Source organism: Stylophora pistillata, chromosome 2 (genome assembly GCF_964205215.1).
Source record: "Stylophora pistillata chromosome 2, jaStyPist1.2, whole genome shotgun sequence".
Taxonomy (NCBI): domain Eukaryota; kingdom Metazoa; phylum Cnidaria; class Anthozoa; order Scleractinia; family Pocilloporidae; genus Stylophora; species Stylophora pistillata.
In genome coordinates, this window is record NC_142520.1 from 56,379,246 (window position 1) to 56,401,257 (window position 22,012).

The 22,012-nt window shown below is 38.9% G+C and overlaps 2 protein-coding genes and 1 pseudogene across 2 annotated transcripts; 2 read left to right on the top strand and 1 right to left on the bottom strand.

The window, feature by feature from the left end:
• Nucleotides 1-564: 564 nt before the first annotated feature.
• On the top strand, nt 565-14,347 carry LOC111347279 (uncharacterized). The gene is made up of 15 exons (XM_088749688.1): nt 565-781; nt 3,477-3,622; nt 4,266-4,517; nt 4,905-5,069; nt 5,212-5,325; nt 5,479-5,610; nt 5,684-5,780; nt 5,883-6,101; nt 6,265-6,641; nt 10,598-10,765; nt 11,049-11,159; nt 11,287-11,406; nt 13,470-13,560; nt 13,674-14,048; nt 14,298-14,347. Exons 1-15 carry the CDS (start codon nt 592-594, stop codon nt 14,345-14,347), a joined length of 2,607 nt encoding a protein of 868 aa, XP_088605814.1. The 5' UTR covers nt 565-591.
• Nucleotides 7,037-10,315, bottom strand: LOC148740541 (uncharacterized; annotated as a pseudogene).
• A 931-nt stretch (nt 14,348-15,278) lies between the features above and the next one.
• LOC148740542 (uncharacterized) lies at nt 15,279-20,024 on the top strand. The gene is made up of 3 exons (XM_088749689.1): nt 15,279-15,561; nt 16,109-16,383; nt 19,401-20,024. The coding sequence occupies exons 1-3, from the start codon at nt 15,279-15,281 to the stop codon at nt 19,809-19,811; spliced, it is 969 nt and encodes a 322-aa protein (XP_088605815.1). The 3' UTR covers nt 19,812-20,024.
• Nucleotides 20,025-22,012: the final 1,988 nt, after the last annotated feature.

Below are 22,012 nucleotides of genomic sequence, written 5' to 3' on the forward strand. Positions count from 1 at the left end.
TTTTTGACGTCCTATTGCAAAGCAAAAAAAAAAAAAAAACGGAAAAGCTACATGCAGTTATTGAATTAATCCCTCTTCCATCTCCTTTATCGTATTTTCGTTTGATACCCATGATACTTTAGCACGATAAGGAAGAAAATTCAGACACAAAACAAAGACGATAGTTCAACTGTTAAGTATATGTATGCTTTAACCTTCAAAGAGATCTGTAGTCAAATTCAGACACTTCCCCTCTTCGAGATTCTGCACTTATCTTATGGCAAAGGCATTTCATTAAATGGTTCAAGATTGGCCTTGCTATAAAACGAGGTTATTCTCTTATAACAACGTTTACAAAGGGGATCTCGCTTTTGGGTGTGAAATGTTTTAGAGGGGTTTTTCCAACTAAATAAAACAAATGGCTGAGTAATCTACAAACTTTACTACTCTGTGAATCATGCGGCAATGTGTATCATGGTGCTACGTGATGTCAATGCCCTCTAGGTCAAAATCAAACACTCAGAGGTGGAAAACGTGCGTCGGTGAAATGGCATCGTTTGGGAAGTATGAAGCTTAAGAGTACTTCCTTGTCTTACACACGATACTTTGCTCATGCAGGAAGCTATTTTGGCCAACAACAACAGTGATCTATGTATAAATGCAAGAATTCACTTTACTGAATCATATATAGATCACAGATCACTGGTACAGATCACGGCCATTTGGTCTGCGACGATAAATTGTTCAACTATGCTGATGCTGATTGTTTTTATCTCTGGAAATTTGTTATTAGCTGTGAAAGGTAAGACTGCATTAGTCATCCCAACACGATCCAGTAGCGAAAAAACGATTGCATTTGGACGAAATTGAGGTCAAAGGAAAATTATGACAGAAACTCTCTTACAAACTACGACTTGAAATATATTTAGTTTGAGTTTAAGTTGCCACCTTCTTTTGCAGTCCTCTTTTAAAGCTGTTAAGACAGAATTGACTGCCGATCTCACTGTCGTATAGTCTAGTTTCTTAAAATACACTTTTTGCTATTTCATTCACAAACTCGCGAGGGAAGGAAGCAGATAGTGAAGTAAAATCTTTTGGACCTACACTACACGTGTCGCCTCGTTAAACTTTGTCGATTTTAATAAAAGCCACCTGTGAGGATAATTCATCTTTCGAACCGTTATGGCTCTGTGTTTATAGAAGGCTCATTAATAAATACGTCAGAGAAATTTGAGAGAGAAAAGCATAGTTCTTGTACAGTTTGTCACGGTCACCATTCTATTCGTCAAACTTCCTCAAAGTTTTAATTTTCCTTGCTCTGAAGACCGACTGTTTAATTGTTGTTTTGTGCAGGATCCCTATAACATAAGCTTCAGGAAAGCCCATGCATTAACATTTATATTCAAATATGATATTCAAAAACAAATTTGTTCTTTGGGGGGTTAGAAGAGGGTCTCAATGGGAGGGGGGTGGGGAGATGGGGTCAAGGATACTGTTGACGGTTAAAATAAACTCTTTTGACAGTTAAATTTTAGGTCATTTGACGATTGACGATTAATTTTTTGGAATGTCGTTTATAAAAGGAACTAACCGTACAAATTTAGCCATAAGTTTCCTTAATGACACGTTTGTAAAGAACTGTTAATTAATAAAACCTTTTCTTAATAAATGACTAACGTTTTACGACACCGGAAGTGTTTCCACACCGGAAGTCAGTTCTGTCGCTAACAGTTTTTTACTCGTAACTAGAAGTTAAAGTACCTATATTAATGTATTTTTGTGATATATCAAAGCTCTTATTAATAAACAACAGAACTTGACCCCAATTAAGGCAATCGTTTAGTTGTTAATTAAGGATATCTGAGACATTTGACAGCTAACATTGGTTTGCTTATTTAACGGTTTGCGGTAAAAATATAGCGTTTTTGACGTTGACAGTTAATATTTTGGCCATTTGACGGGCTATAATTAAATCCTTTCAAAAATGGAAAAATCGATTCGTTCCTTATGGAGTTACAAAAATAATAAAGAATGATCAAGCCTGATAACCACTGTGACACTTCATTTTATGAATGATCAATTAAGAAATTTATAGGATAAGGTTTTTTTTATCTTTCGCCCGCATCAAGTCGTCTCCAAGGTATTGGTTCTTGACTCACTCCATTACGAGTTAGAAAATTAAATTGGGATCAGTCATGTTTATACCACTTCCTTGCCTAAAAAACCCTTCACATAGAAGAATAGGTCTTGGCATAAAAGAATATTTTGATGACTACATTTTGTAAATGATACAGTTATGTACAGTCAACCGATGTTAAGTAATGTTTCTTGTACTCTTGCTCAAGCTTAAACAAAACGAAATGTAAGTCACGTGGCAAGTATTGGCCCGCGGGAAGTCCATAAGTAGGCCCCGTAAGTGCACATCTCAGTCATGAGCAAGTTGAACGTTCTGACGTGTCAAGTCGTGTGGAATGTCATGTCTAATTTTTTAGTTTCTGTTTAGACTACTCCTTGGATTAACAGTTGCTTAACTCCAGCTCCATGTTATCTTACGAAACACCAAAATGCAAACTTAATACAGAAAATGAAAGCTTCTTGGTTGTATCTTCCTCAAGAAAAAGTTACCACTCTGACATGTATATATGTATATGCACGTTATAAGACTTCTATTTCTCCTCTAGAGTGGCAGTTTTTCCTGAATGGTTACGATTACGTCTGCAAGACTTCAAAGCCGATATGCTTTAACGTTCTCACCAAATCCTTCTCACTAGTTTTTCCCTAATCAATTCATGAAAAAAATAAAGAGAAAAATCTCAGTGTATCTTTAGAAAACAAATATGGTATACATTTTATCGTAACTTCTTGCGCTGAAGAACATCAACTTGTAAATGATAGTCATCCTAATTCACCTGATAAGGTCAAAATGTTAAAATGAAAAAATTAACAAATCTAACTGCAAAATCGAGCTGTTATCTACAAGTAGAATTGATCTGCATTATCTGTTGAATAAGCTTCCCTTGGAAAATATCTATCTTCGTATTAAAGGACACAATCATGCAACTACGAGACAAGAGAACTATATGGCCCAAATGGAATAGTTTTCGAAGTATCGAAAAGCCAAAAACAAGTCGAAAATGGTCAGGCTGAACGAAAATTGACATCAACTAAGCCAGTAATAACGCAAAGTAAAAAGAGAGACTCTTGAAAGCGGAGAAAATAAGGGCGACCAAATCGAGAGTGATTTCAGTTTTGCATTTCATTTTTTTAATAGGGTGACGCGCATGTAAAGTTAACTAAAAAACCAGAACTATTCTGGATAATCTACATCACGCAATTGAAAATTGCTCTAAGATCAAAGAGTGCAGTGATGGAGACGTACTCTTACATGTTCGTCAAATCAGTAACTTTAATATGCGTTGTTTTTTCTGTCTGAACTTCTAAGTCACGTTACAATGCCAACTGGTTCTTTTGATAAAGATACATCTCCTCACCTGTAGGTAACACTCTCCAAACTGGCAGGCTCAACATTTCTCAGACTCTGCAGGGTTGGAGCTGCAGCAGTGCGTGTTCACCTTCTCAACACTGCCGACTGCCTCGTTGCACAAACGTTGTATTCCCCAAGACATTCACTGGATCGGGGACGGTAAGTATTACTCGGTGATCTGGAGCACTATCCAACAGCGCCATGTAGTAATGAAAGGTCTTCGGTCGAGCAACACTCAGGGAATATTAGCGTCTTTCCACTCGATCGATTTCATTTTTTGATCAATCTCTACGGTCGACTCGATTCTGTTGATCCTGTAACTTTGTCAACTAAATCTATTCCACTTTACTTCTCCCCACATGAAATACGTCTCTTGTTTTATCTGAGCTCACCAGCTCGTGTCTCGCTTTTCAAAAGGTCAGTGTAATCAGCTGATCTTCTCCTTACTAGGCTGCCACAGCGCCAACTGTGACCACATTTCCCTGGATAGCATTCATAGTATCCTAATAACTTCAGTTTGTGTTTTGACGTAAGATATTCCGTCGTAATTAACACTCTATTTGGCACCGTAAATTAAAATTCCAGAGATTAAGAACGGGCATCGAAATACAAATTAGAGACAATTAACTTTGAAGCTTTGGAATCTGAAAAGGCGAGACACCTCTGGCACGTACGCTCCAGAGAACAGCACGATACGTGGACTATTTGAGAATGTTGAGTTATTTCGCTTGAAATGCGTGTACAGGTTAATCTCATTATCATCAAGTAACTGATAATGCGCGTTCTGGCTTCAAAATTGCAGGTTAACGTTCACGTGACGGTCAGCCATGGTGAGGCGTTCTCAGGCGTCCATTCACCGTCAGCTATGTGGGCTAAGTCGGTTACTACGCATGACTTTGAAGTGTGTGCTCGTGAGTCAGGTATTGGATCAAATGGTACAGGAATCATCAACTGGTTGGCTTTCCAAGATCATCCTCAAATGACGCGTGGTAGTGTTTCTTTTACTGGAATATGGACAACCGAAACTAAGTGTGACAAAGTTACCTTCTCACAGGTAAGAAGAAATAAGGAAATAAAACAAAACTTTGAGGTCAAACCCCTCTGAGCATGTTCTACCCTAATAAGAAAGACGTTAGACCAACTTGCAAAGTGAATCCCACCTACTTCATGTGGAACACATTTCCATGCTCATTTAAACAGGCCACTCAATGCTCAGAAATTTCGGTGGTGGGTTGCAAAGTCCAGACCTTACAAGGTAAAGAAAGGAAGATTTAGGAAAGATTTCGAGCTTTTCGCTCTCAGCCAATGAAAGACAAGATATCCAACATATAAACCTTTAACTTGTGGCCATGATATGTTGTCTAGCTGAGTGGTTTTTATTGGATCTAAGGTGAATTTACTCCATAGACATAAATTCATATATGATCCAAAAACCTTGCAGAGTTTTCTTGGAGGACCATCCGTGTTTGTGTCAGCTAGGTATACACGTGACACAAAGCCAAATGATGCTATGTATGTTTGGTTGGAAAATGTAAATTCCAGAAGTTTCGAGGTGTGCATCCGGGAATTCCTGCCCTTTGATGGAAAACATCGAGACACCATTTTGGTAAGAGATACATCTAGTGTAGTTTTTATGGGTGAGCGTGTAAGCCAACTTAACTGTTTTCTTTTTTGTTTTTGTTTTTTCTAGTCTGATAACCTTATACTTTGTTTGACGGCAACTCACGCTTTGCATTCATTTATTCCAGGACTGGTTTGCATTTGTTGGCAATGGCTCTGAATTTAATTTTACGCTGTCAGGAGAAGCAGATTTTCCAAACAGTAACCCGCCAACGGCTGAAGACAATTATGGTTTTTGTCAAGTGAGTGAAATCTAGTCTCGTTTACTGTGAAGTTTGAGGAGCTATTTCAAGGTAAAAAAAAAAAAAAACGTTCGTTTTGAAAACACAGCTGAGCTACGTAGTACCATACAGATTTTCTCTCCTATAAATTTGTTCTCTCTTTAATTTTTACAGGAGGTGCAGTTCAACACAACCTTTTATGCCTCACCTGTTGTCCTTGTGTCTGTGCAGCATTTGTACAACCCTCAAGTCAGCATGAAAAGCCTTGTCTCACCCAAAAATAACATCATATCTGCCTGGGTTGAGGTAAATGATCGCTCTGATTTTATGATTGTTACTCTGCTGTTGTTTCATCTTGTGCTCTCTGGTCTCTGTGTAGGAAGTTAGCCTCACATCCATGAGGATTTGTGTCAAAGACTTGAGTGGAACAGGAAGCAAACACGACCCTCTGTCTGTTAGCTACGTCGTTATTGGAGGTTTGGGTTCAACTTGAATGTATCAATGCAATCATTTTATATCGTTACTTTGGTATCATTCTTTAATTTTGAGATAAATATCATTTTGCTTCACATTCACAGACCTCAATCCCTGTCTAAATGTGTTCTGTCCATCATTCGGAGTCTGCAAAACCTACAGTGCCCATGAAGCTCGGTGTGTGTGTGACGACAACTGCCCGTCGTATCAAGACCCTGTCTGCACGGAAAATGGAACGACATATGACAATGAATGCCTGTACAAATTGAGCTTCTGCAAGGGACTGGACAATAATACCTTATATCATCCGGGCAGCTGTGAGGGTAAGGCCTTATTATTAAGAGAAGGAACTTCGTCTTTCATTTAGAAGACAGACACAAAAATTAGGACTTTCAAATACATTGAAACCTCTGGAAACTTGAATGAGATATAACAGGAAAAAGTTGGTTACTACTGGTTTAAAATTGAGCGTTTCCAATCTTACAGGCTTTCCAATCATTCATGGTCGGGTTAAGCTCTTTCGAGTTCCCAAATGGTCAGACTCAAGCTGCAAAAGAGTGGTATTCCCACCATACCGCTTCTATCCGAACAAAGAAGTTCAAGTGCAGATCACCCTTAGTCATATGAACCTGAATGACTCCGACACGGTGCATCATGCTATCACATTTTGGACAGAAAAAGTCAACAATCAAAATTTTACAGTCTGCGCAATGCAATCTGGGAGGAATGGAAACAACTTCAATCCTTTCGCCACCATTGATTGGATGGCGTACCAAGGAGCACCACCCGAGGGAATGACGGGAAGAATCAAAATGACAAAATGGTGGTCAGGAACGAATTGTGCAGATGTGACGTTTCAAAAGGTAAGTTACTATTAAAATAATTGTATGTATCCAGATAATTGTTTTGTTTATCGGGGTTCATTCTCGTCTCATTGGCTTAAATGAGGATGAAAACAATAAATGAAACGAATGATAAGAATAATTTTTTTTAGAGATATGATAATAGTAAGTATTCTATTAATAGCAATAAAATTAATACCTATTTACATAACAATCAAAGATATATGAAGAAAACAAGATAAGAGCTTAGCTTTTCAAAAAATCTGACAAAAAACTAGGCCAGAAACTTGCTTTATAAAAAGTCTAAAACATAGTATTAGGTCTAAAATAATGTCAACTACAAAACTGCTAAACACTTCTTGGCTCAGTATTCCCGACTTTGGCTAGCTTTCCCCAGAAATAGCTTTCTCAATGCCTTAGCAAATATTAGGATGTACTTTTTCAATATCCAAGTCATTGTCCGACAACTCTAAGTGTACTCTCTTAGAAGCTCGCGAGCCTCTCAAAAGAGGCTCGCGAGTTTCTTGGAGCGGTTAACTTAAAGTGAACCTAAGCTCAAAAATTTTATTTCCGCTTAACGAAATAAGCGTATTTTTTGGAGTATTTCTGTACAAATTTTTTTTTATTTGCTCAAATCTTCAATTTTTTGTGCCCAGTCAAAATGTGGAAAATAGGCCGCCATCTTGCCCCACGACCGAGTTTAAAGAGGAATGGCTCTAGCGGGTAATGTGACGTCAAATCGAGAACACGAAAGTCTGCATTTCACACATTTTCACTTGTTTGGGAAGGTTGTAGTCGATATTGTCCGAAAATATGCCGACTAAGTGTGTTGTAGGAGGATGTAGCAACGTGCGAAATTTGCAAGAGGGAATCGCGCTTCATACATTCATCATACAACACACCTAGTCGGCATATCTCGGACAATATCGACGAAAACCTTCCCAAACAAGTGAAAATGTGTGAAATGCAGACTTTCGTGTTCTCGATTTTACGTCACATTATCCACTAGAGCCATTCCTCTTTAAACTCGGTCGTGGGGCAAGATGGCAGCCGATTTTCCGTATTTTGAATAGGCACAGAAAATTAAAGATTTAAGCAAATAAAAAAATTTTTGCACAGAAATACTCCAAAAAATAAGCTTATTTTGCTAAGCGGAAAAAAAAAATTTTGGGTCTAGGTGCACTTTAAAAGCAAAGTAATGCTGATCTCAGCAGGGCAAAGGACACTCTTGCCCTGATCCATGACATGGTAGTCGCATAGCTTTCGCCCTTCTTTGTAGCAACTAGCTTAGCAAGTCTACTATGGTATCGTTCTTCATTGTAGCAACTAGCTCAGCAAGTCTATTTTGATATCGTTCACATTCCACCGCCATTCCACCTGTCGTGCTAAAAATAATGGCGTGAATGTAGTGTTGGGAGTTGTACGACTCGCCTAGGAAAATTAACCAGAGGTACTAGGAATCTGTACTTTTCTTTAATTCTCTTACAAAAGAGTTGACTTCTACCACAGCGACGCTTTCTTTCTCTCTCCTCTAACGAGAGGTACCAACACTTTAAATAGGAAAACCGTAAACATTTTTGGGTTAGCTGACTGTAAGAGTTTTTATAGTGTATCCGTTATTTTGCAGCGGGGGAAATTGGGTGGGTCGCTCCGCAGTACTTGGCGAGCACCAAGGAACCAATTAAACGCCAACGATCGATCTGCGCACAGGAATCGCGCGCGCAAACAGGAACCTCGGTGTGCGCAAAACTCAAGGTCAATTTTACTAACCGAGACATCACCACTTATGAAACTAATTTTTCTCGACCATAACAAGCGATTAAAATGTCTGACACGGTAAGAAGGAGATCCGCGAGCTGAGCCAAGTTCAAGTACACACTAAAAATAAAAGACCAAAACTATAAAACTACCAAAATAACACGTAGGCACAAAAGGCAAGGTTTAATAAAACAAAAAGCTAAACTGAAAAAGCCTCAAAATAATGCCTTCCAACTCAATTCACAAGAGTAGCTTGCTCTACTTCTAACACACGGCTTGCGTACTGACGCTTCTTCTCTCTTTCATGCTCCCTGAATATCTGGTCTGGATCCATATCTCTATAGGTGTCTGCATTTGGGTGGCACACTCTCACATCAAGAAAAGCCGACCTCTGCCTCTCCCAGAATCCCCCAGCAACTATATCCAGTCGCGCATGAGGGTCGGTGTTAGCTCCCCTATTCAACTCTTCTGCTGTAATTTTAACAACAACAACAACAACAACAGCATTTATTTAAACACGATAGACAAATTCAGCAAAAGCTGATGTGGTCGTGTACAGACAATAAAACTAAATTCCTAACTAAAAAAAAAAAACTAAATCCCTAACTAATTATAAGAAGACTAATGTAAGATTTCTCCATTCGCTCCGACGAAGGGCTAACGCTCGAAACGTCAGCTTTTATAATCGTAACGGTGGCCAATTTACCATTTCAACTTTGTTGATATTTTCAAATTATTTCGTTACCCCCACCGACGCAACTCCAAACAGTTTCTTTAGAAACTATCAGCCTTTATTCATTAAGATTTCTACATATTTACAACAATAAAAATTCTATATATTACATCATTATAATATACGTGGCTTAAAAATACGCTTGAGTGACTTTTTAAAAGCGTCAACGTCTTGAATTGATCTCATCTGATTTTCCAGAGCGTTCCACCGAGTAATTTGCATGATTTCTTGACCAAATCGGTCTTAGGTCTTGGTAACTTAAATGCCATTTTCCTCCTGAGGTCGCAACTACTTACATACTTTTCAAAGCGACGGTTCATAGGACATGGTAAAAGATGATAATAAGCATGATGCGCTGAGATTAGTAATCGTTTCTCATACATAATCTGGTTCGATTTCAACATCATTTCAACACCATTGCATACCATGCGAAGCAGTTCCGCCTCCAAATCTCTCAATTCATCATGGCACTGTACGATAAATCCGCCCCGTTTGCATATCGTAGCACAATGAAGATGTCCCCGCAACACAAAGAGAGGGCGTATCTGGAACTTCTCAGTCGTTGCCTGAGTTTCACAGCGTCTCGAAACTTAGTCTTGTTTAAAATCAAAATTCATATCTTTAATTGGCAAAACAGTAAGCCAACTAGAAGCACCCTTCTGAGTGGCAAGATCCACAGCTCTCAAAGTTTTTTCAGAAATCGAGCGCTTCACCTCATTAAGCTTTTACCTCAGATACTGATTTTTTATTTGGCGCATCTCCCATTGCACAACGTGTATTTCATTTTCGTCTGGTGGCTCATGCGCCTATAATTCTATTTTCAAACTTGCAGGGCTAATGGACCACCGATATTAGCCGAGGCTACATACTCTACGGCTGCTACTTGACACGGATTTATTAGGCCCATGCCACCCATTCTCGCTGGCAGCGCCAGAAGCTCGCGTTCAGCTTGTGTACATTTCTGACGTGTAATAGACGGTATTAGGGCATCAGCTATTGCACGCTCCAGAGGTGCGAATAGATCCTCTATGTCAGGCAGAATTCTCATGAAGTACGTCCAGCGGTGTTTTAATCCAAAAGCAAACGCTGGGTAGTAAGCCAGCTGGGGCTGCGACAGAGCAAACTCAGCCAGTTTTGTCACCTGCCCTACCCATTCCTCGACTTTATCTTTGACGCACTTCTCAAGATAAGACCTGGAGCCCATAATAATAATAATGATAATAATAATGATAATAATGACAATAATCTTTATCATTATTATTATAACTATAACGATAATGATGATAATACAAAGACGTTTGGTAAAAACGGTTAACACAGACTGCAATTCACTAAAGTTTGACATCATTTTAATATTTGACCCCACTGCAAATTAATAATGATTCAGATGACTTTGTAAAGATCAATGTAGACCAAACTCAATTTAAAAAAATCTGCCAAAATTTAGTCAGATTTGAGATGAAATTGTTTATTTTCATGTGTTTAGGACAAGTTTAAGGATTCACCAGTTGTTCTTGTGACATCTGATCACCAAAGAAGTGGAAAGGAACACGACGCTGCGTTAATCTGGACAGAAGATGTGACAAAGGACTCGTTTAAGGCCTGTTTGCGAGAACTGCAAAACTTTGACGGCAAGCATCAAGACATTTATGTGGTATGTGATATGCTTTCTCTTTGTTTTAAAATTAATGAAGCTCTGAGATTGAGGATATTTTCTTCAGTCTCACCAGGGTATAGGCTTAATTCAGTATTCTACTTTGACATCTGCATTTGTTCCCAGGCTTGATTAGAATTCTCTCAGTTTCATTCCATTAGAATTTTTTCATTGAATTTTAAGGTATTTTACTGTGTGAAATCATTTGTAACTCCGCATTGAAAAATACGTTACAGTACTCACTAGAAGTTAGTCTTGTTTTTTTTGCACTGGCTCTTTACAGACCTGGTTTGCGTTTGCTAAGTTACATAAACCACTCTTCACTGAGCATAGCTCTGTAAACTTTCCAAATACGGATCCACCCACAGATGAAGACAACAACGCTTACTGCGAGGTAAGTGTACAGTGTAAGTCTGAGTCGAGCACTGCCATTATAGAAAATTAGAGTAATTAACGGTGATGCTCAGGAAAACAGTTATTCAAGAATTTCCTTCACTATCTATTTTTCATCTTACTAACAGTTTGTACACTTTACACGAAGTTACAATGCGATACCATCCGTCCAAATATCAGCTAATCACAGCACAACAGCGAGTGGAAACATGGCACCAGTTCATAACGGTATTTCTGCGTGGATTGAGGTAAGAGCTTTTTACTTGGTAGACTTTATAAAAGGTTATATCGGCTTGACAATAATTGCTTGATTATCAAAAATCCTCAGAAAAATAGCCATCAACTTTACCGTTATTTCTGTTTTTAATTCCTCTTACAGGATGTAGCAGAGGACAATAGAGAGATTTAGCGCCCACGTTTACGTGAAACGTGAACGGGAAGAGTGACCACGTGACCTTGTTTTTCTCTCTATCTTTTCACGTTTGCCAGTTGTGCTTTGCCATTTCTTTACGAAAGTAATCTGTTTCGCTTTTGCAATGTATGTTAGCATATGAAGATGAAACAAATAACAATTTAATGTATAATCGGAAAAAAATCCAAGTCCCGGATGGGATTTGAACCCACAACCCTCCGTGTACGTTCTTCCACTCAGTTTTCTCAGTTTAGTGTCAGTTCAGTTCAGTTCAGTTTATTAAGAAAAATTGACAAAGTACAAAATACGATGTACCACTGCTCGCAGTTAGCTACAGCTATTCGAGGCGAGCAGTGGGTTGACGCATTAAATGAAGTATTAACACACAAATTATGCTAAGTGGAATTACAATTACAATACATATATCTTATTAACCAAGCGCGTGGGCCGTACTGGGAGAATATCGGCCCGAGGTCTTGACAGTACGGACCTCGCTGCGCTCGGTCCGCACAAAAAAGACCGAGATTTATTATACGACTGAAGTTCAAAGGGACACAAGAGCGGTTTCATTCGGGACCATTCGGGATAGTGTCCGGTCCAATACCTAGAGAATATTGACCGGCAATAGAGCATTTTGATTGGTTGATTTTACTTATTGGCCCTCTGACTGCCCGAGTCGTGTAATAATAAGTAGAATTAATTATTGTCATGCAATACATTATAATACGGTTACAGAACTAAGAATTAAGTAGGAATAGTTACAATACTAATTTCAGAGCTAAGTATTAAATAGGAATAATTACGATACTAATTTCAGATAATAAAACCAACAAAACAAAGTAATAGTTACAATACTAATTTACAGAACTAAGTATTAAATAGGAATAATTACAATACTAATTTCAGAGTAGAAGTTAATTGCTGTGAAAAGGGCGCCAAAACTATTCCTTTTTAAGTAATGTAATGTAATCTTTATTTAAACACGATCAATTCGTCAGCCCATAAAAATACATATCACATACGCTGAGTTATTTAAAATTCAAACTACATGCTATAACACTAAAGCTGTTTTCCGTGAATGCCGTGCGTTAGACTTAAAGAATGTCATTGATCTTACGTTTAAATACCCCCAGAGACTCTGTGTTCCTTATATCGTGTTGTAGACTGTTCCATAATGTAGCGCCATTGTAACTAAAGCCTTTTCTGTAATAATTAGTACGCGGTAGTGGAACATTAAGCTTATTTTCAGAGTCCCTGAGGTCATAAGCAGAATCACGCCACGTAAACTTTGAATACAGATACCCTGGACATCTAAACATCATCGTGGCTTTATGAATTTCCTGCTGGCGTGCAAGATTTTTCCACCCTAAAAACTCGAGTAGCTCATTTGCATCAGCATCATAGTTAGAGAATGTCAACACACGGGCTGCCCTATTCTGCAATTTCTGCGGTTTGTCTCGTAGCGTTTTCCCACAGCTACCCCAAACAATGTCACAGTAATCAAAGTGACGTTTTACTAAAGCTTGGTAAATGAGATATAAGGTTACTGCTGGGATCAGGTGCCTAATATGCTTTAGGGCCCCGATACCAGAGGCGATCTTTTTCGTTAGTTTTTCGACGTGATTATGCCAATCGAGTTTATCGCCTATTATTACACCAAGCGATTTCGTAGCTGTAAACTGGCTCACTTGAGTCACACAAGGGTGCCTTCAAATCCACCATGAAGTGCACTCACGCGAAGCTAAAGCAGCAAGGTTCGCGCTATTCACATGAAACGTGAAAGGGCAAGCTGACGTTTACCGTTTCCTGTAAACGCGGTTCCAAATCTCTCAATTATCTCGACTGAGATAGAAATGTAGAGTTCATTTCAATTTTAAAAGAACTTTGAATTATTTGCAGAACATGAATGAGTCTGGATTCAGAGTCTGCGTCAAGGAACTGTACGAGACGAGATATGATCCTGTGTCAGTGAATTATGCGGTCCTAACAGGTCTGTATGCAACTAATATTTACAGAGAGAAGATCCAACTAATTTAAAACCTTGTCACGTATGAATGAATATCTATTATTCTTTTCAAGATTAAATAACACATTTATTTCCAGACGTCTGTAATCCCGGATGGAGCTACTTCAATGGTTTCTGTTACTTCACAAGTGATATCTGTAGAGATTGGACCACAGCAGTAGTAAAATGTAGACAAGAAAGCTCAGTCCTTGTTGATGTCAACAACACTGAGGAAAATGTTTACATTCAACATCGCCATAATGGAGATAAATCCTGGCTGGGTTTGAATGACAGATCAACAGAGGGTGACTTTACTTGGGCGGATCGTGGACATGGAAACTTTACAGCATGGGCCAAGAATCAGCCAAATAACTTCAAAGAAGAAGATTGTGCGCACGCACTTGGTGTGAAACACGACTATGAATGGAACGACGTGCAGTGTAGTGATTGTCATAAGTTTACTTGTAAGAAAGGTAAGTCAAACATATATAGTTAAAAATATAAAGTAAAAAATATTGAATGAAGATAACCTTTTCATAAGCAAATACAGTTGATGTTTTACAATGGCCAGTTTGGTGCTACTAGTGTAATGATGCAGTTTTGTCTGGGCTTATCCTGGGTTTTGAAGCGTAATACAGCTTCGAATATGCCTCTCCTTCTGTACAAGATGCCAGTCGATCACATGTAAGTCGTAGCATGCAGTTTGTCATATTTCCTTTCAGGAGAATTCATTGATAACCATACTTACTTTTTGATGTGGAGAGCACGGTGAAAGCTGGGTATCTGGCATAGCCATGTTCAACAACACGACACAGTGATTCTGTCCGGGTCGGACACATAAAGCGGCGAAGATGTCGAATAATAACAGAACAGCGCTTCAACCAACGAGTTTAATGACGGCGAAGAATACCAATATTTACAAAACGATCCGGTCGCCCTTTCATCCGCCTCCCGTCCAATGGATAGAGTGCCGGACTATTGTGCGGGAGGTCGAGGGTTCGAGCCCCGGCCGGACCAGCACTCAGGGTCTTAAAATAATTGAGAAGAATATGCTACCTTTCTATAACATCGATCAAGAAATGGTTAGATATTCTACTCTTCCCGGATAGGGACGAATAAATGGAGGTGCCGTCTCCTGCATCTACTTATTAGTTAATTTGGTTAGGCAGGGGACGTTAAAGAACCCATTTCACGAGATTACTGTGATGTCGTCTGGCCTGGTTACTGGGAATTGGGGGGAGGGGGCATCTGTTATATTCGCCTTCATTTGATTGTAAACTGCTTAGCAGTCTGGCAAAGTCCCCCGCACAGTGTTGTAAAGCGCCACGAGTTTAAGATATGAGCGCTATATAAATGCAAGTTACTATTATTATTGTTATTATTATCATCAAAGATTACGAGACTTAAAGAACCATAAAAACCACATGATGAAGGGCGGTAAACGAAAGAAAAAAGAACAGTTTCACTTGCCTAAATTATTTACAAGCACTTCACCACGTGCGAAAAAGGATAACGAGAAAAATTACTACTGAAGAATTGCGGTCTACGTGACATACAAATGAGGAACGGAAAGCAACGGACTAAAACATAAAAACATCGTTGAGGAATAGCCTCAACAGATTCTACTGTAAGCTCAAATTTGAACCTTGGTACCACCAGCCTATCAGGGAAACTTTAAAATTTTCTTAGTGGGAGAGGGAGGCATGGAGACCAGCGATGCTCCTAGTCAGTTCAGGGAGTACGGAATACGCTCCGTCAGTATATGGGTAGTTAAGTTAGAAGAGCTTAACATAACCTTTTCTGGTTCTTCAGTGTTGAGTGATTGTTTACTACTTCATTTTATTCCATTATTAGACTTAGATGAATGCCAAAATCATCTGAATTACTGTCACAAGAAGGCCACTTGTACAAATGAACGCGGCTCGTACACGTGCAAGTGTAGAGCTGGATACGTTGGAGATGGATTTAATTGCAACAGCTATGCAGGTTATATGTGTTGAAAAACAACTTAAAATACATTGGTATGGCCTTTAATGCCCAAAAAACTTAGAAATGGAAATATGTTAACTTTAACAAGAAACTGTCGGTAAAGCAGGGAAGTGAGAGTTTGGCGTTCGTACTTATATATTTTAACCGAACTCTGGCTTTCTTTTGAAACCTTGATAGGACAAAAAACTGATTTCAAAATCTCTTCTGAGCCTTTTATTTATCTGAAAAAAAAATTTTGGAAGATTTTTTTTCATCTTATTTTTGCATACATAAAAAGTGTATTCCACACGTGACAACTGAGTTCAAAATTTATCACATTTCCTATTGTAGTGATTAACATAACTTCGCAGAAGTGGGCAAGTTTCCTGTCTCAGGAGCCTCAGTAGTTTATGCTCAGCGTCACCAACGAATTCTCTAATGTTTAATTGTTTACTGTTGTTGTGTCAATGTCCGACCTCTTCTTTACACATTCACATGTAAAAATGTTATGGCAATGAAACAAAAGGGGGTCAAAGGTGAAATAATACTGATTTCCTGTTTTAAGGACTGGGTTATTCGGCAATATTGGCAAACGATGACAATTACTTTGGTACCTTGAGCAGTTGGTTAAGCCCTGTGGTGCAGAGCCAGTCCTCTTACTGGAAGCGCTGCTGGAGAGCATCAGTGGATGGTTGGGCTGCCTCTACCTTCCACTCATTGTGTGACAGCAAAGGGCCAACAGTGACCATTGTCCGTGTGGGAAAATACATATTTGGTGGATACAACAGCTTATCATGGAGTAAGTGCATAACCTATGGAATTTGCTTGCCTTTTCTCCTCGCTTAAAGTAAAATCTACAAGCGCATCTGGTTTCTAGCTTGAAAAAAAAACAAAAAAACAAACAATCACTCAAACAAAACAAAACAAAACAGTACAATGGAGTCCATGGCATATTAGATCAGGAATACTGAACTGTGTCATATAACAGTGTCTCAGAAGTAATAAACACTAATCATGCCGTTATTTTGGAGTGCCTTTTAAGTTCACGTTTTCAACGAGCATCTATTTCTGCATAATTGTGAAAAACAAATTGCCGCCAGATGAATTATTTGACTCATCAGTTACTAGAGCGATGCGCGAAAGAAGCGAGGGATATGTTCAAACAGGACCTGTACCAAGTTTCAACCACGGCAGGTGTATTTAAAAATGTCTAAATTTTGAAGAAAGTAAAAGGCAACTGAAGCTTCTAATGTCATTTCAGGGATTGTGTTCCTCCGGGCTTCCTAGGGCCAAACAGGGTGAAATTCGATATTCCACCCCTAGGCCGATTCTCGATATTTTCAGGAAAACGGTCGTGGAAAGACTTCCATTTTACATGATATTTGCGAATGCTTGACTGCAATTGGGTCAATGAGTCAAGAAATATGATTTGAAAATAAACGCGCACCGCCGTCGAATAAACGCCGCCCATGACTACAGGCGCTAAATATCAACGCTAAAAATTTGATAAACGGCGTTAATCGGGCAAATGAGATATTTAGAATGATATTGATGATGACTCGTGGCCTAACATGATATCCTTTGCACACGATGATATAGAATAAAATTCTCTAAATCATATTAGCGTCTCTGAAAATTTGAAATACAGATGTGAAGCGATGATTTCTTTAAACGAAGCGTAATCTCGTAAAAGCAAGTCATCGATTCCACAATGCATGAGCGCTGACGGAGTTCATCATACAAATCCACGGTCAATCGCTTCTGCCTTGAATTCTCATTCTCCTTTGGGACGGATTTTAGCTGAAAAAAATATCATTTGTAGCTCATACTCCATTGTCAATTGATGGTCACTGTGGATTGTTCCAATTACATAAAATTCGCGAAGCGGTTGTCCATAAGCAGGACAAGGCTTTTGAGTGTAGCTTGAATTCAGTCATTTCATCACAAAGTTATTAATCTGTCTACGCGCACAGGGAAGTTTCCTTGGATATGGAAGTGTTCTAAAGTGACAGCTTTATTCATATCAGGAGCAAACCCAACAAATTATCGCCCTATTTCAATTTTACGCTCTTTCAGCAAGATCTTAGAGAATGTAATCCTCTCAGCTGTACGAATACCTTGATTGAAATAATTTACTTTCAAACAAGCAATTTGATTTTCGTTGTAAGCGTTTAACAGCCACTGCATTCTCTGGCTTTGCCGATGAAGTCTTGTTAAACTTGGAAAAAGGGAGCATTTGTGTTGCTGTATTTCTGGGGTCAGCGGCATAATTGATCAGGAATACTGAATCGTATCTTATAACTGTGTCTCATAAGCAGTAAACAAAATATTTGCTCGCAAATAGAATTTTTATGCCTTCTCTCTTTGACCCGGGTTTATTTCACAATCAATGGGGACTGGGTTTGGGTCAGGGGTCAATGGCCATTGCGCTTGACCCCCTCTGAGGGTTTTTACAAGTCACATTAACTCCCTAGCCATGTGCTGATCATTCGCCTCGATTACTCGGAGTGAGAAGCTGTTTTTTGACTCCCTCCTCCTCCCTCTGATCAGCCCACTTTCTCTTTTTGTATATATAGTGTGGGTGCGTTTTTCTTGGCCCGCACCTTTACTGGGCAAACACCTTAGCGGAATTCATTCTTGTTCTGTTTGTTTCAATAAAAGCGGCTTTGGACCTATTGTCCATGGCCATATTGCTCCAACTTAAGTTTGTTATTTTTTGGTGCCCAGTAAACAGAGCTCAGGCAAGAGTAACATTTGTAGATTTGTTTTGGGCAGAGAGAGAAACGCATAAAAACTGATCATACCGTTATTTTCGAGTGCTTTTTAAGCTTACGTTTTCAAAGAGCATCTATTTCTGCATAACTGTGAAAAACGAATCGCCGCCAGATGAGTTATTGGATTCATCAATTACTAGAGCACAACGCGAGCAATGCGCGAAAAGGGCAGTTAACACTTGCAGCAAGTTTCAACCACAGCAGGTGTATTTAGAAATTTCTAAATTTTGAAGAAAGTAAAAGGAAACCAAAGCTTCCAATGCCATTTCAGGTATTTTTTTTCCTTCGGAACTCTTAGGTCCAAACGAGAAAAATTCGATGTTCTACTTATAGGCCGATTCTCGATATCTTCAGACTCACGATCGCGGAAAAAAATTTCTATATTTCATAATATTTGCGAATATTTTACCATGATTGTGTCAATGAGTTAAGAAATATGATTTGAATTTAACGCGCACCGCCCTAGAATAAACACCGCCCATGGATATAAAAACATAATTAATTTATTAGATTCGCCAACAAGCAGGGACACCGCAACAGCTTGCGCCAATTACTGCGGGCCCAGTAAACCCACCCATCCCACCCCAGGGGAGGACATCCACCACACAGTAATCTCGTGCGTGAGAAATTAACGTCTCCTACCCCTAAGCCTGCAGGAGACGGGGCCTGCGGTTTATTCGTCCTTATCGGAGAAGACTAGAATATCTATCCACTTCTTGATATTATAGAAAGGTAGCAAATTCTCCTCAGTTATTTTAAGACCCCGAGTGTTGGTCCGGCTGGGGCTTGAGCCCTAAACCTCCCGCACAACAGTACGGCGTTCTACCAATTGAGCTAACCAGGAGGCGGTTATATCAACACTGTTAGTCGGGCAAACGTGATACTATGAATACGAATAAATTTGGAAAGTTAATGATGACTCGTAGCCTATCATGATATCCTTTGTACACGCTGATTGGGTAAAATTTGGTAAATTTCATGAGCCTCTTTGAAAAGTTAAAAATTTTAAAAGCGGCGATTGGTTTTGCCCCCATGAAATGAATCGACAGTTTAATTATATTTTGAATTATTTCGAATCGACAGTTTCATTATATTTTGAATCATTTCGAGCCGACAGTTGAATTATATTTTGAATTATCTACTAATTATTCAGGTTCTGATTCTGGATACCAGTACACTTCGAGCGCCTTTTTGTTTTCATTGGTCAACAAGCCAGGCTGGGGACCAGTGAAACTAACCCAACAAGGCCAGTATAGTTCTGACAAGAGCTCTTCCACATACAGTCTTCTTAACTATGGACCCACATTTGGTGGAGGACACGATCTTAAAATTGTCAACTACGCCTCATCCAACACAGATTCTTACACAAACCTTGGACACACCTACAGTCCACCATCTGGCCACAGTTATCATACATCTTTTACCAAATCATTCCTGGCCGGAAGTTACAATTTTCGACCTGATGAAGTTGAAGTGTTTTACGAAACTACTTAACACAGATCTGTTGAATCAAGTCTCATGAAAATTTCGCTCAGGATTATGAAAACTAACAATCGTCAATGCAGTCAATTAAATTGACATATAATTTGCATGTTTCTTTTGTAGACTCCTCATCATTTTAAAAGCTTATAAAGTAGTGTAGATTTAAAATAAACAGCATGAAAAGTACACAAGTAATAAAAGAGTTCAAAAAAGTTTCTATCAAAAGGTTTGTATGTATTGGTGAAAATTAAGGTGGTTATCGTTTTTTCTTCCGCTCCCTGAATCAGTCGATAGTCACATGACTCACTTATGCGCGCGCATGACCCGCTGGATTTCAGTAACTGGCACAGCACCGGAGACACTTTTTTTCCTTCAGGTGTTTGTGCATTTTTCATTTATGCAATTTAGCAGAAAGACTTGCCCATTAATGTGACCAAAGTTCGAGATTGGTTGCCCAGGATATTATTTTATTCATTGATTACATTTCAAAGTAATTTCTTTAAATAAAAAAAAAACCCACTTGCACGACACACGGAACGTCTCCTGATGAAATCCTAATTATTTGTTTCTCCTGGAGAAAAATAAAATTGGCTTGAATTGTTGAAAGGCTCGAAAATTCAGGAATAAACTTAAAGTGTTCGACTGGCGAAGGAAATTCGAGGCTAAGGGGCTTCGAGACATCAGCAGTTTCGAGGACCGTGTCACTAGTGTGACCGCGACACCATGACTATGGTCGCTTTCGTAATGAATGGTTCGGAGAAATCTGGCACTAGTTCGCGCACAGGTGAGGCATTCGGGGAATTTTTAGTTTTGACATTCTTTTCTTTTTTTAATAATTGAAACAAAATTTATTTCATTGTGAGTCAGCGATTTATGTTCAAATAATCCGTAATGTTGTCCCAGGCTCTGGGCATATGAGAACCAAGTTTAATGATCTCTTCAACTTCGATTCTCCGCTTTACAGTCACTTTATTTCTAGAGATGTTTTTGAGCACTGTGTAAACTGGAGCAAAGGACCATGACTACAACCGTAAGAGTGCGTATAGTCAACGATAAGTGAAGAGTAATGATAATTCGAACTCTCGTACCCGAACATCATTGTTTCCTGCTTCGTTCCGGAGAACTTGAATGCAATTTTATCAACTTTTTGCTATCAGATACCAACGCTTAGAAACAAGGAGAGTTTAACAACTCAAATGAAGTGTTCTCGCTTTCTTGGTATGCGCGGGTAACTTTGTTCGTACATAGATAATAAGGAATGTGAATATTTGTAGCTTAGAGACCGCGACTTCCCGAGCAAAAGGCTCTTTTTCGAGGGCGGGAAAGACATTTTTTTTCAATGCAAATTGTCAACCTATGCAGGTTCGCTGCGAACGTTTTTCACAGAACCCATCGAAAAGTGTCTAGGTCGCTTGCGATGCCCGTGAAATTTGGCCTAATTATGTAGTCCAAATTAGTCAAGGTGTTGGTTGTTTGCTTCAGATTTCAGTATGAGGTTAATGAGTTCGTTGTAATTGGAAATGTGTTAAAGAGGGGTTCCGCAAGGAAGTGTTTTTGGTCCTGTGTTTTTGAATATATTCATTAACGACTTGTTTTACTCGGTTACGCAAGGTAAACTTCACGCTTATAAGGACGATCATCAGCTATACTCTTCTGATGTCGACCCAGTAGCTCTAGAGAACTGTATTTTTCGTGAAGTGAGAGTTGCAAATAAGCGGTATCGCAGCAATGGAATGATTGTAAATGAGACAAAAAACAGGCCACTCCTTCTCTTTTCCATTAAAAGATTCTTTGGATGTATTTGAAATAAATATTGACAATAGGTTACGTTTTGATAAATATATATCAAGTATTTGTAAGAAGATAAATGGCCAGTTCAATGTAATGCTCAGATTTCGTAAACTTATCTCTAAAGATACTCTACTAAGATTCTATATGGCACTTTTGTGGTGAGCGTAGTACTGAGAAGATAGATACTTTAAAGAAACGAATTCTTAGATTTATCTTGCAGGATTATAATTCTCCATATGACTCTCTACTTAGCAAAGTTAACTCCAAATCTCTGTATAAAATACGCCTTCAGAATTTCTTAATTATATTGTACAAAGAGCTTGTTTTTTACCTGCTATCCAGGCTATCTAAGGAATATGTTTAGTTTCCGGTCTGTATCCTACAGTCTACGCGGAAATTATATTTTGTCTCTACCGTCTACA